Genomic DNA, 14,203 nt, shown 5'->3' on the forward strand with positions numbered 1-14,203 from the left:
GCATGATGCTAGTCATAGTGGGGAGTAACATAAGAGCAATTTTAATAGTATAGCCAGCTGGCTATAAGCCAAGTGACATGTCATCTATAGCCAACTTAGAGCCAACATATACAATAGTGAGCTATAAAAATGTAGTACTTAATCAATGTGTGGCCCACCTTTCACTCTCACAAAGTGCCTAGGAGCACGTGCTAGAGCTGGCTCTTGCATAAGAGCCTACTCTCCTTCTCTCTCATCCTCTCTCTCCTCCAACTAAGCAATAATATACTATTTTAATCCTTATAGCCAGCTGATTAAGATTTATTGTACTTGCTCTAAGTAGTAACATCAACAATATGCAATGTCAACTAAGCATTTTGATGACATGCATGTTATTAATTGAAGAAAGAGATGGTAGTGGTAACTAGCTATGTTACCATCACATCACACATTTTTAAGAAGAATGAGTCTACAAAATAATTAATGTGGTATTGTATGTTACTACATCCATATATTACCTACTATGAAGGTAGTAACATAGAGTAATAACATATGTATGTTACTAAGCAGGCTGAGGTGCCATGGCTTTAACTTTGGCAACGTTCATCATGCGTTCGTGCTCTTCAAAGCCACCCACCACCAATCACTATTTTCTCTTGAGCTCCATGGCAGCAAGCTTCACTGGCCGTCGTGGTCCTCCTCGCAAGCTGCATGTCAGCGGCCGACGTGATCCTCCGCGTGTTCCGGCCGCCGTGCTCATCCGCACAAGTTTCATGGCAGCGAAGCCGCTCCGGCCGCCATGGTCTCCAGCGCAAGCTGCATGGCAGCGAGCTCTCCGACGATCTGCTCCTCCGAAGTCGGTCGCGCGCTCCACCGAAGTTACATGGCTGCGAGCTCCATGGCAGCGAGCTCATCCCGCCAAGAACCAAGGGAGTGAGCTCCTCCGGCCACCATGCATGCTCCTTTTCTCATTCATGCCGCATTAACTCCAAAACAAAGAACAACCCGTCTCTCATCCATTCAAGCAGCCAATCTCCATTTCTCATCCATGCCGCAGCAGCTTAGCTAGTATCTTGTCTACAGCGAGTTCCAAGGTAGCCAGCTCCTCTGAGCTCTTGCCGACGTAACCCTCTGCGTGAGCCTCTTCGGCCACCATGCTCATCCGCGCGAGCTCCATGCCTCCATGGCAGCGAACCCCTCCGGCTGCAATGCTCCTCCGCGCAAGCTGCATGGCAGCGAGCTCTCCGGCCACGTGCTCCTCGAAGCTGCATGACAGCGACCTCCTCATCGCGAGCTGCAGCGAGCTCATCCTGCCAAGCTCCAATGGAGTTAGCTCATCCGGCCACTATGTTGGTCCCCGCTAACTCATTTTTGTATGTAGAACATGGACCAATTCTCATGATTTGATTTCCTTTTGTCTTGTGTGTTAGTTTTTACACATTTTCCTTCGTCTCATTATGATACAACTATTGAACCAGTCAACCAGTGCATGCTCAACTCTATTGATCTGCGTGCCTCTTCTGTATACTAAAAATATGGTGTTAAAACTTTGTCTTCCAAAATTGATCACTTTGACTATCTCCATCAGTGGTCAACTGTGACAGCTACCAACCGATATTTATGTATACTAGAAAAACAGTGTTTAAAGTTATTGTTATAACATGGAACCATTAGTATAAAATACTTTATTCGAATTAGTACAAAATCGCATTTTTAACAAGCTGCACCATTAGTACAAAAATGTTCATTTTAGATTAGTCCAAACTAACTTTTTTACTATTTGCACCTCTAGTAAAATATGTTTGATTTGGATTTTTTTTTTCTGTATGCACCATTGATTTAAAAAAAGTGTGTTTAAGAATTTGTGTTTCAAACTAATCATTTTGACTATCTCCGCCATTTTATAATTGTCATAGCTGCCAACAAATCTTTCCATATACTAAAAAGTAATGCTTTACTATTGTTATAATGGGGAGACCCATTAGTACAAAATGTTTATTTTGAATCCGTACAAAATAAAAGTTTTATATTCAATATTTCGTATTTTAGGATTTTAATATTTTACTAGGTAAATGTTAATCTTACAAATCCAAATTGCTGCTAGTAAAGTATCGGAGGTAAAAATAATTATTCGAGAATTCCTTTAGGAAAAAGTCTAGATTCGGAATTCTTAGCCATCTGTGTTTACTACTAATACTATGTGTAGTTATGGAAGTAATCCAACTTAATTTGTGGATTACCAGTCATTGCGTCATCCTAAGTGTACTGCTACCTAGCCACCACGATACTACCTAGCCACCACGATAGAGATACGAGTCGTCCTAAGTGAGACATCTCTATCCTAATTTCTGCTCCAGGAAAATTATGGTGCTATGTCTCAAACAGAGTAGTCTTCTAGTCAGCTTTTTATTCGTGAGTTCAAGCATGCCGACCTACGAAACAATAGATTATCCTTGTTCTTGGAGATCAAGCTAGTTTGAAGAGAAATAACCTAATTTTAGCATTAGAAAATTGAAAAATCATATCCTCGATGTTTGAAACGCCTCAAATGGTTGGCATGCATGTTCCACTCAAAAGAAGAAAAACGAGCATGCATGTTCCTGGACTTTACGGCTAGCTGCAGACCACAAGAAAGAAACAAAAAGATCACCTAGTCTGCGCTGCAACCGGATATCTCACCATGCTGTTGGCGGATTCATCTACCTACTGGGAAATAGATAAATCGAAGGAGCAAGAAACGAACCTGCTGACATTGGACCTGATACAAATCAATGGAATCGACCTACCATCTCATATCTACACGACAGTATATAACACAAGAACCTCCATATATTTATATCCCAAAATGATAAACACAAACACATACACTGTGGGGTACACCAATATCCCTAAACTCCAGCCCTAGGCATCAACGTTATTCTCTTTCAACTGCACTTGGGGCCCCGCTCGCGTCTTGATCGGTTTTAACTTAGACGCCATGCTCTCAGGCGATACACACAAGGGGCTGCTGTTGAGCTCGGTCAACATCGCATGAGGTTTGCACCTCCATTACAAGCCCGCATCCCTAAACCTTCAACATATGTGAAAACATGTACACGACCTATTACACGCTCCATATATTTTTCCTGCAAAAAGAATGCATGGCTCAATACAAGTTTTCATTAATAAGCAATATAGATCCAATATATGGTATGAACAAACAACTGCTCTCATTAGTAAGCAAACCCATAGTGGGGCCCAATTAAGCCCATGACAGAACCTAATATGGAAGTGCAAATTCGACAGCAAAGTAATATCCAAATCTTTTGAGCTTGATCAAGTTATGCGCGAGACTGCATATATGGAACATGGGGGCATGTGAACCCATTTTTTGAAAAGTTCCATTTGTGATGTCAAAATATGTTTTAAAAATCAAAACACAAAATGATTTCCCAGATGATCTCAAATATGTGCCCTGGACATGAGTTTCGTGACGAAAAAATCTTTTATTTTGTCTCGGCAAAAAAGTGAAATTTTGCAGGGCTATATAACAGTATATATGTGACGTATTTTGTCTTTTTTAGATTCTGAAATAAAAAAGTGGTTTCTCCGCGAAAACTTTCTACGCACACATGGAACATGCGTACGTACCCAGATATTTTTATTTCAGAATTTTTTAACATTTGGAAAATGCATCTAAAGGTATAAACGATGCCCCCCATAGGGGGCCTCACAGCGATTTGAGAACGTACACCGTCCGATTTTTCCAGAGGCTGGCCAAAATTCGATCTCAACCGTTGTTTCTTGGACGTGGAGTGGTTGGCTGCAGACCTCGAGCGGTTTTTACCATTGGTCCCTAGTGCTAGACAAAGCGATGCAATGGCCATGGTATACCCGCGTCTGTGTGCGCATGGGTCCCATGTTCGAACGGGCCCGCACATCAGTGGCTGGGGCTCTTCTTTGCGTTGCGCTCGCGTCGCGCCGGCCGCGGAAAATATCTTCTCCGCGCGGGTAGATAGCGGGGTAGTTTTGTCCTTTCAGTCGATGGTCAGTGCGGGCGGCTCCGTGGCTCGTCCTCCCCAATCCCCTCCCGAGGGCTGCTCCTCTCCAATCGCCCCTGCCTCCTGCCCCACCGTCCCTTTCGTCGCCGCCATGAGCAGGAGCAGGAGCAGCACCTTGTCGCCGTCGCTGGGAGCAGCGCCTCGCGCCGTTGATGTCGCCGTCGGCCCAGGGAGCGGCGCCTCGCGCCGTTGATGTCGTCGTCGCTGGAGCAGCGCCGCCTCGGCGTCGCTGGCGCTGGGAGCAGCACCACCTCTCGTCCTCGACACCAGCGCCACGCTGCCGGATCCGGACGACGAGGCCGCCATGTGGGACGCCATCGCCGCCGCCGTCCCGGGCAAGACGCCCGAGGATGTCCGGCGCCACTACGAGCTGCTCGTTGAGGACGTCGACGGCATCGAGGCCGGCCGCGTGCCGCTGCTCGTCTACGCCGGTGACGCCGGGCCCGACGACGGCGGGGGCTCCGGGGGCGGGGGCGGGAAGAAGGGCTCGGGCGTCGACAAGGGCTCGTCCAAGTCCGCCGAGCAGGAGCACCGGAAGGGGATCGCCTGGACCGAGGACGAGCACAGGTTCGCTCCTGCCCTTTTCCTTTCCGTTGACCGAATTTTGCGGGGAACGCTGATGCTGTACATAGATGCTTGATTGACCTGCTCTGTCGGAAATTCCGATTGGTTAATTGATCCGTGCATTGGAAATTCGATGCTTGCGTAGTTTACCTGCTCTCGTGGTGTGATTGCACCGGCGCTCGGAGTCAGTGGTGCTCTTCCTTTGTGTGCCCCTTCGTGTATTGGGAGATTAGGCTATGTTCTGTACGAGATTTTCTTGCTCTGACAGAGGAGCAAACATAGTTGCGCTTAGGGTATGGCTGACCCAGGAGCTAAAAGGTCAGGATTGCCTGATTGGGGATTCTGCTGATCAACTCGTGTACTGGTCGTAATTCTTCGATTGATTGGAAATTTGCTCTTTAGATGCCCATGCGCCTCGGCGACGGAGCCGAGCGCGTGCCTGAAGACAGCGGCGGCGAGCGCCGCGCCTGGGCGATGGCGGCGACTGCGGTGGCGAGCGCGCGTCTGGAGATGGCGGCGGCGAAGGGGTGCCTGGCGACGACGGCAGCGCCTCTCCTCCAATCCCCGCGTTAGTCCTCTCTCCCCAATAACCACTCCTCGGCTGTCCCCGTCTCCACCCCTCCTTCTCCTTGCGCGTGCGGCGGCCGCCGGCTCCATCCCCGCAGCCAGCCTTCTCTCCCTCCACACGTCCCTCTACGGAACCGCCGGCGCGGCCGATCTCCGGCAGGCCGCTTCCGGGGCAAGGGCGGCGCGACCGTCCCCGCAGGGGACAGGCATGGGAGGGAAGCGCGGGCGACCTCCACAGGTCCTCGAGCGCGCGGTGGATCCGCGAGGGAGATGGACCGGGGAAGAAGGCAGTGGGGCTGTGGTGGGCGTGTAGCGGCAAGGACAGGGTCGGCCGGCGAGCTGCAAGGCGACGGAGGAGGCAGAGAATAAGAAACGGCAGCTGCCATAGCACAGTTTCTCTCTCTCTGTGGTTGTGCAAGGACTTCAAAAAAAAAAGAATGGTACAACGATGACTTGCATATGAGTTTCCATCGGGGCAGAGGTACGAGTGGAGGCAGACTCTTCCTGTTTGATTTTGCTCCCAAAACATTTCATATAGTATATGATCCGATCGATTGCATAAGACCCGCGGTAGCAATAGAACGGGGAAAGTATACAGAAAAGACAGTTCTTTTCAATTTTGATTATCTATATATTAGTATTAGTTAGTAGTATTAGTTGAGCATCTTATCCCATCTTAAAGTTGGTTTATTCGGCATCAGCGAATGCTACTCATTATAGGAATTTCGACAAAGCAAATTTATTCATTACTAAAGCCGAAGTCAGTAGGAGTACTATTATGAAAAAATTCAGACCTCGGGCTCGAGGACGTAGTTTCCCCATAAAAAAAAACATGTGTCATATAACAGTTATACTAAATATAGTAAAGAAATATAGCGTGTGCAAGATCCAGTTTTTTCCTTTGCGTACAACGTGTTTGACTAAAATCCTACATAAAAGTAATGTATGTAAGATCTATATTCCATCTAGCTAGCTGTTCGTAGTTTTGCAATTAAGGTGGGCATGGATGTTTTATACATCTTGTGTTCCCTTTTAGGTGTGCATCTCTTCCTAACCGGTTATATCCTGTTTGTGCTAGGATTTGTAGTGTCTCCATGATATACACACAAGATAAAGGTTATTTTAATGAGCCATATTTTGTTTGGTTAATTTCTCAAGTGATTGAACTGTGTGTTCATTTATGTTCATGAAGTCCTTAATATTTCGCGATGCTGCTTGATGCATCTGGTTGCATGATTAAGCTTATCAGTAACATTTTTTTGATTGCAAAGAAGAAGGAAAATGATCACTAGAAGGCTTAAATCATTCAGGTTCCTCCTTCCCAGGTTCTCTGATTCTCTCTCAAGATCCCATCTTGCTGCATAATCTCTGGAAAGAAGATCACAACGGTGGCTTGCCCGGTAACAGACTCGAGCAAAGACTTAGATTGAGCTCTTAACTTGGTGGATTTACTTAATGCACTAACACTACACCTGTATGTGTTATCTAGAGTTTCACCTCTAAGCTTTGAACTTGAAGCTGCATTGAAGTTGGCTAGATATTTGTGCAGGTGAGTTTTCCCAACCCATGGGTGTATCGCCAGTTCCCCTTTTCCATAATTTTTCAGTTAATTATATGGAATGAGCAGCCTGATATCTCTGTTAATGTTTGTCTGTCTTTTTAGTAAAACATAATTAGTTGACTGGAATTAAGTATAAGCTGCAAACAATAATTTTGAATGAGGAATACCATGCTTAGGATGAAGCTATTGATTAAAGTATTATGTATTTCTTTATCAATTGACAAGGAAGTATCAGATTTATTAATGGGCATTGTAGATGGTGCTAAGGCTCTAATCGATGCCAGTGACCGATTGATACTGTATATAATTATCAACACCTATGTTCCAATGCATATGGTTGTTCAGTTTCTATTACTTCCGTCATGTACTGTTTTTAATTTTGATTTGTGAGATTCAATTTAGGTTGTAATTTTTAGTGGACCAGTAGAGGTTTCGATTTATGGTTACAAAACCTAGGATTAGTTATATGAAGTTATGTTTCTTTATATGCTAGCCCATGGTTGTTCCCAAGACGTGCTCCTAACTTGCTACTGATAAGAACAAATGTTCCATCTTCATATTTTCGCTTTCTGCAGTGTAAATTATTTTTGATTATGGTTGCCTTTTTCTCAGAAAATTGATGAGCAACCAGAGTCGCTTTGGTGGTCTGAATGTCTGATAATGGATATGAACTTCAGTTGAAGCCTGGTTGACTATGCTCGACCTAGCAGGGAGGTTAGCTCCGTGTCTATTTGGTTGATCTCGTGCAGGAAGCGATCCACTTTTTTTCATCGGTTCCAGGCCAGAAACTACCATAGGATTAACTAATTTATGTGGGTGCATTTTAGGAGGAACCCATGGCGTGATGGAAGATGAGGATCCGAAATTGCAGAGATGATGTCTCAAGGAATGAGCACTATTTTTGGTTATCAGGCTAATTGATCTTTGGTTATTGCTAATTTTTGGTGTAGCAAATCATGCTTCTCCGTACAAGTTGGTAGAGGCATGAAGGCAAAACAACAAAAGGAAATGGTATGTTCTCAGGATATGGTGTAGCAAATCATGCTTCTACTGATGCAAGAAATAACTATTTGATTACTAAACTAGGTGGGTTTTTTTACTGGCATTCTTTCCCAGGCATGTTTCTAGAAAGAAAAGCAAGATGCAAATCTGTTTGTATAGCTTGGCTTATATAGATATGAGACTATTTGTGCTGCTATTTATTTTCTTACAGAAGTCCGACTCCTTATATAGGAAAAATCTGTTTGAAGTATCATCTGATGTAGGATTTTTTTGTTAGTCTCGGTAAAGTATTATGTTTGTGCTTCTTTCCATACTTGCAGTAGGTGTGTAAATATTTTGTCCAAATGGCTTTCTTCATGTTATAGCTGATAACTTTGTTTTTAAATTCAGGCCCCTGGTGTGATATTTGGTCATGTTCTAGACCAGAGTATCTTTATATTAATTCAAAGACGGACAATTGACGTAGAAATGACATGTTAGTCCAATCTCGAAGGCTGCGGTACTCTTCTTTATAGTAGGCCTGTGGCTCTCCTTTTTCCCCTGTGAATTCTATGCTGAGTGATATAAGCCTCTCAATTTTCCAATTTTTCATGTGTTCTTTACTGGTTTGTCTTGATGGAATTCTGTCCAATCAAATAATTCATGGTTGGCACTATTAAAAACTGTCACCTATTTGGAAATTTAAATTATTCCTAGATCAAAATTTGCTAGAAGGTTCTGTAATAATTAATTGCTTTTGATTTGTTCTTGCACTTCTTTCCTACCTAAGCAGCTGACATTAGTATTTTTATGGTGTCAATCTCATGTGTAGCTCATATTTTCCAAAACCGGACTGCAAATAGCCAATTATCTTTAAAAAACACAATACATGATTTAATCTATCATGTTTTGCCGCCTGGCCCATAAGGATCATGGCATCACTGGCTGGATATATTCACTCAAAAAGTGCAGTGACCAACCTATTCTGTCATTTCTTATACCATTTGATGTACATTATGTAATGTCATTTCAAATACTATAACCTGTGCTTCCCCTGTATATCTATTATAGAAACCTGAGTTGAATCTTTATGCAGGTTGCAGAGAACGAGTTATGTTGATATACGAAATCTGGGGCATTGGCTTATCGTGGCACCTTTAACCACATATTCTTCTTATCTTTTCAGTTCTTTTAGGTACGATCATCTCTACTTGATCATTTCTGCAGAATGGTTGTTGTTTTCTCAACTTGCAGACCATCGGTATGATATTTGTTGGATACCATATGGGCAACCAGTATAAGCATGTTTCTGTCCAGTACATTAGTAATTCGAGTTCTCTTATTTGTTTTCTGTTCTGTGTGTGTTATGCAAAAGTTGTCTGACAAATGTCAAACCTCCGTCCGGGCCGACCGCCTCTTGTACGTCCCCGCGCGACACCCACGCCGGCCTCCTCCTGCACGTCCTGTGCTATTCAGGTTAGACGTCTTCCTCTGCATCTTGACCTGTCTGCATATGAACAGAAATCTGTTGCAGCATTAATATGTACCGATGGATATGGATGGCTTCAAGCCATTGCGTGCAACAACGATTAATCAGGAGAAGACTTGTAACTAAACCATTCCTTGAAGATCTATAAACAGTGTCCCATTCCAATGAATGAAATACTCGCTACTCAGCCTTCTGGCGTGCGATGTGGCCTGAAAATAATACCCGGTTGTTCCCTTTTTTACAAGTTTAGTACGTTTGAGTAGTTCACATGCCAACATGAAACAGCATGTATTTGCATATGCCTCATTGATTTCCGAATTTCACATTTTCAGTTAATGTGATGATCTATATATTAACATATCTTTGGTAAGACCTGAACAACAGATAAATAAGAGGTGAAATATATATTTTTTAAACTTGGTTTCTTGCCTATAGATGCTCACGTATTGACAATTATTGTTTTTTGTTACTAAAAATTGGTTGCAGTGTTCAAACAAAGAATTATGAGTGCTGCATTGCAATATGGTGCTTGATCTGAATAGTAATATTCAAAAATGTTGTTCCATAAAAATGGTGCAATATGTAGCAGCAAAGAACTTGATTTGTTTCCCCCTTGATTGTTTATCATGAAATAGTTTTTTGTCTTCACCTGGTTGTTCCTATTTCTGTTGTGTAATAGCATACCCATTTATGCGCAATAGGTGAGATGCTATTTATTTGTAACTTCGAAAACAGTGAGTACTACCCATAATCACTTCAACTTTTATCTAAGAAAAAGCATAGGAACGGGAGAGGATTGAACATGTCATTTTTGTTTAATTTAATGGCATATTAAACTTGATGCGCATGTCACGAGTTATAGCAGAGAATGCACACTCGGGATGATTGTGAGATCGCTGGGATAGCAAGAGCCATGAAGGAACTGAACTTGTAGCTTAATTCAGAAATATTTTTGGCAGGATCCCCATATTTGTATGGAGGGATCTATGAAAGTTCTTTTGCAATGTATTATTATGGTCAAAGCTGCTCTTTGTTGTGAAGTTGAGCTCTGTACAATGTTGGTGGTTCTTTTCATATGATGCATGCCACACGTCTGCTATTCATATTGGGTCCCAAAACCAGTGTTCAGATCATAAGTACTTTTCTCATTGTTAGAACTATTTATTTCGCTTTTCTTCGAGGTATTTACCAACTCTATGTACACGAGGGTGCTCAATTTTTTGGAGGAACTTTCAAACATATTCTATTCCATTCATGTTTATTTGATGGGCATTCATATATGTTGATTAAAGATAGCTGGAATGAGTTTAGGTGTAGTAAAATCCATATATTATTTTATAATTGGTTATATCAATACTATATGGCTTATATCAAGGAATGGAGGGAGTATGTTGCACTATTGCCATCACGTCTTATCAGTTCCTGACTGATGCTGGTAGTACTTTTCATTTTTGGTTATTACAAGCAGAAAAGCTAAAAGTTGTCTTATTCTTGCTATGGGTAACCAATTGTGGTTATAGCCATGGTGGAGATGAGATCCACAGTGTATCCGTATTTTGTTTTTTTGAACATACTGTATAATTATGGATTCTCTTTATTTCTCTCATGCTGTCATGTATCTCAAACACATAGATCACATAATATATCAACGTCCACTTAAATATACAAGATTAGAAGTTTGGTTGTGTAAGTAGCCGGACAAATAAACATATGGTTTGTTAGCTGAAGAAATGCTCATCTTTTATAAATTTAAATTTAAATGCTTCATGTTCTTTTTCTCGTGCCAATGCTTACGAAATGTAAGCGAGAATAGGGTCTATTGACAAGTGCAGCATGCAGCAAAGATATAGAACGAATATGGCATTATTTAGCATATCTAAGAATTTCCCAGGCAGCTATATCTTGGTCTGAAAAACATGTTTATTACTGTACATTAAATTTCTGTTGTACATGTTAGTTTCACCCATTATTTATTGCCAGGTTATCCCAACCATAATCTTGATCTTTCTGCAGGTATTAGGCTGTTTATTGAAATATCACCACACTCCAGTACCAGTGGATTCCCACAAATCTTGCAGGTTCAGGGGCAGGCCACACCAACGGCAGAAGCGAGAGCTCAGAAATTGTTTGGTATCCATCATCAACCTTTGCACCTATTCGTGATATATGCGGCTTTGCTAGATGTACCTTCATCCATGGTAGGCCTCACCATAGGTGGTCTGCTTTTATTTCAGCCAGTTGTGCACCATGTACTATCTTCACAGAAGGTTGAAAATTCACATCGAATTTAAGTATCTTTGCTAATTTGAAAAGAAGTTCACAAATATATTTATTTAGCTTGAAATTTGGGGATCTTCGGAGAAAATATTTAACATCAACAAGTATCTTTTAGAATTCATTTGTGCAGAGAGCTTTGTTCCATGATTTTGTTCAGGTCGTGGCTTTAGAGATAGTTACTTATCCAGTAGACATGGTCTTTTGGTTTACTTGCGCTTCGTATACTTATCGTCTGCCTGGATGTCATGTTAGGTTCTTCCAACTGTGGTTGATGATCCGTAGGAGCTACCGGCATCATCTGATACATCTGGAATAAATAAGAGGTAACCTCTCTTTCTATGTGTGCATGCAGCCTATCGATACCTGCCTGGCTGATGCTTCTATGTATCCCTTTGCTCACTAAGGTTCTGTTTAAAATCCTTTCAGCTGTAGAAAGTACAGAATGATGATACTTAAAGAGTAAGAAGAAAATACCTAAACTACTGTCTTCCTATGGTAGCACCATCAGTTATACAGTTTAAGAGTTGTGCATTTCTAGGAGATGTCAGGCATCGCTGGATTTATCAGTGGAAGATGTCGTGGTGGCGTGGTCCATCACTCCCGCCACCGTTCGGCGAGGCACCATGGATCCTTCTTTTTAATCCAATCTTACTAGCCTATTTGGTATTGCCGCCTCTGTAGAGATGCGTCGTTCTGAGGTGAGCCCCTGTTTCATTCGATGCTCCTTGCATTGATTTTCTTAGTGTGTGCCTGTGATTTTATTTATGATGAAATGCTGGACATAGCCTTGTGAGATCTTTGCATACATGTGGTTGCCCTGGACACAAATAAAAGCCATTTGTGGGACATGTGGTAGTAATGCATGCAGTAGGAAAAAATAGTTAGAATGAATATGTAGAAGGTCCATATTGAACACACGCACATGTTCATCTATATGCACCATATGGGCTCAGTATGGCAATTCAGATTCAAGTGTCCAATATTTGCGCCTCTCTTACTGCCTAATAGTAATTTTGTTTTCTCAAACACACGCTTAAACACACGCCAAAGCGTGTGTATTTGTGTATTAGAAGAAAACTGCAGAAAAAGTGGGTGGTACACCAGCATAGACAAGCTACAAAAAAATTAAAGGCTAAGAAGAGAAAGAAAGAAGAAGCTAGAAAGAAATACATACCATTTGTTAGCCTGGGAGGGCCCTGACTGCCGCGTCATCAGGTGGCCTGGAATGCGGAGGTAGGCTAGGAAGTGCTTTTGCCCCAGCAAGCATCCACATCTTTGCTTCTTCCAGAATATAAATGACCAAGTCTTCTCTATTGGGATTGATATTCTTAAAGATCACATTATTCCTTGCTTTCCAAAGCCTCCAAAACGGTTAGCAGAATTAGATATTTAACACCTTTTTTTTTTTGCATTCCAGGGCTGGCATTATCTACGGCAGTAGCGAACCAACGTTGAAGCTCTCATGGGCGCAAGGCATATAACCAAGCAGGTTAAGTCTGGACAGAATGTCATGCCATATCTGTTTAGAGAAGGAACATTGAGTGAGCAAATGGGGTATAGACTCAACCTCCTGATCACATAAAGCGCGGGTGTCATTATCATTCAAGTCATGGCGTTTGCGCCTTTCTACTGTCCAACATCGGTCAAGCGAGGCGTGCCAAGCAAATACTTTGCATTTGAGAGGGCTCCAACATTCCTAGATTGAGTTGTGATGAGGAGAGAATATGGAGCCTTCAAAAAATGCTTTGTAAGCAGATTTAGCAGAGTATGAGCCTGACTCTGTGAGGTTCCAATTTAAGGTTTCCTGCGAGCCCGGATACAGCTCCTGCTCTGCTCAGCAGTGATGTCTGCTAACTGAAGAAATAGAATGATAGCTTCAGTGGAGAGGGTTCCACTAATATCCCTGATCCAGGCATTCTCTGGTAAGGCTGAGGCGACTCACCGGTACTTGATGACACGAGGACTGAGAGTAGCAACCACGGCAGGGGCAAGATCTGCAATACTCTGCCCAGCAAGCCATCTATCCGACCAGAAAGGAAGGTTAGTGCCATTACCAAGGGTGGCTGTAGTTACTGCATAAACAAGGGCTTTGACGTGGCGACTAAGATGGATGTGAAAGTTGGTCCAAGGGCGAAACAGTTGCCTAATAGTACTTCATTTCAGGAGATATTGGTGGCCCAATCTTGATAACCATATATGCCTTTTTAATATAAGAACATAAATGTGGTTCCATGTTAGAGATATGCTTAGAAGTAGCACCATGTTCATGTTTTTGTTCCGGTGGGAAACATAATTTATTTCTAAAAATGTATTCAATACTAGATGACCAAATAGACGATGCATCACTTGGTGCTTACGTTTTGGCTATTGAGCTACTTGGCAGCACCACTCCTGGAGATTCTAAAGTTTTGCCTTGCATCATAGCGACATTCATAGTTTCACTAACTTTGAGCTTCAGATTAAGGAGATACAAATGATTTTTTTTTTGCTTATCATGGCTACCTCTGAACTCTGAAGTTGATGAATAAGCTTGCTACCATTATTTGATTTTCTGTTATTTCTTCGACAATCCTTTCTAATATGTTTCCTTAAATTATACATATTTTTTAAAATGTGAGGACGTGGTGATTCCTATTGTGCAGCGAACCAAGTCAAAACTTTAAAATGTTTTATCTCCTCCAAATTTACTTGATATGGAATCCTGCAAATGATTTTAGCTTATCATGGCTACCTTTCTTTTGTTGT

At 42.3% G+C, this 14,203-nt stretch overlaps 1 protein-coding gene across 23 annotated transcripts; it reads left to right on the top strand.

Moving 5' to 3' along the window:
- Positions 1-3,846: 3,846 nt before the first annotated feature.
- LOC127301609 (transcription factor SRM1-like) lies at positions 3,847-13,887 on the top strand. 23 transcript variants are annotated; one of them, XR_011745380.1, is made up of 13 exons: positions 3,860-4,586; positions 6,476-6,550; positions 6,640-6,699; positions 7,324-7,425; positions 7,539-7,722; positions 8,104-8,231; positions 8,789-8,887; positions 9,068-9,168; positions 11,195-11,379; positions 11,711-11,781; positions 11,885-11,917; positions 11,997-12,156; positions 12,876-13,887. XR_011745380.1 is itself a non-coding variant. In XM_071820252.1 (10 exons), the coding sequence occupies exons 5-9, from the start codon at positions 8,187-8,189 to the stop codon at positions 11,772-11,774; spliced, it is 408 nt and encodes a 135-aa protein (XP_071676353.1). In that variant the 5' UTR covers positions 6,415-6,550; positions 6,640-6,699; positions 7,324-7,425; positions 7,539-7,722; positions 8,104-8,186; the 3' UTR covers positions 11,775-11,781; positions 12,876-13,887. The 23 variants fall into 23 exon arrangements, 3 of the variants coding, with proteins under 3 accessions (XP_071676354.1, XP_071676353.1, XP_071676352.1); XR_011745381.1 differs by having other exon boundaries at positions 3,861-4,586; positions 6,420-6,550; XR_011745366.1 differs by having other exon boundaries at positions 3,982-4,586; positions 8,104-8,212; positions 8,789-8,953; positions 12,876-13,840.
- Positions 13,888-14,203: the final 316 nt, after the last annotated feature.

This window comes from Lolium perenne, chromosome 5, assembly GCF_019359855.2.
Source record: "Lolium perenne isolate Kyuss_39 chromosome 5, Kyuss_2.0, whole genome shotgun sequence".
Taxonomy (NCBI): Eukaryota; Viridiplantae; Streptophyta; class Magnoliopsida; order Poales; family Poaceae; genus Lolium; species Lolium perenne.

Bases quoted from the DNA above. Each gene is read 5' to 3' on its own strand.
- LOC127301609 (XM_071820251.1), top strand. From the start codon at position 8,187: ATGTTAGTCCAATCTCGAAGGCTGCG. The intron at 8,213-8,788 runs GTACTCTTCTTT...ATCTTTATGCAG, and splicing joins GTCCAATCTCGAAGGCTGCG to GTTGCAGAGAACGAGTTATG. The intron at 11,380-11,710 runs GTAGGCCTCACC...ATGTCATGTTAG, and splicing joins TAGATGTACCTTCATCCATG to GTTCTTCCAACTGTGGTTGA.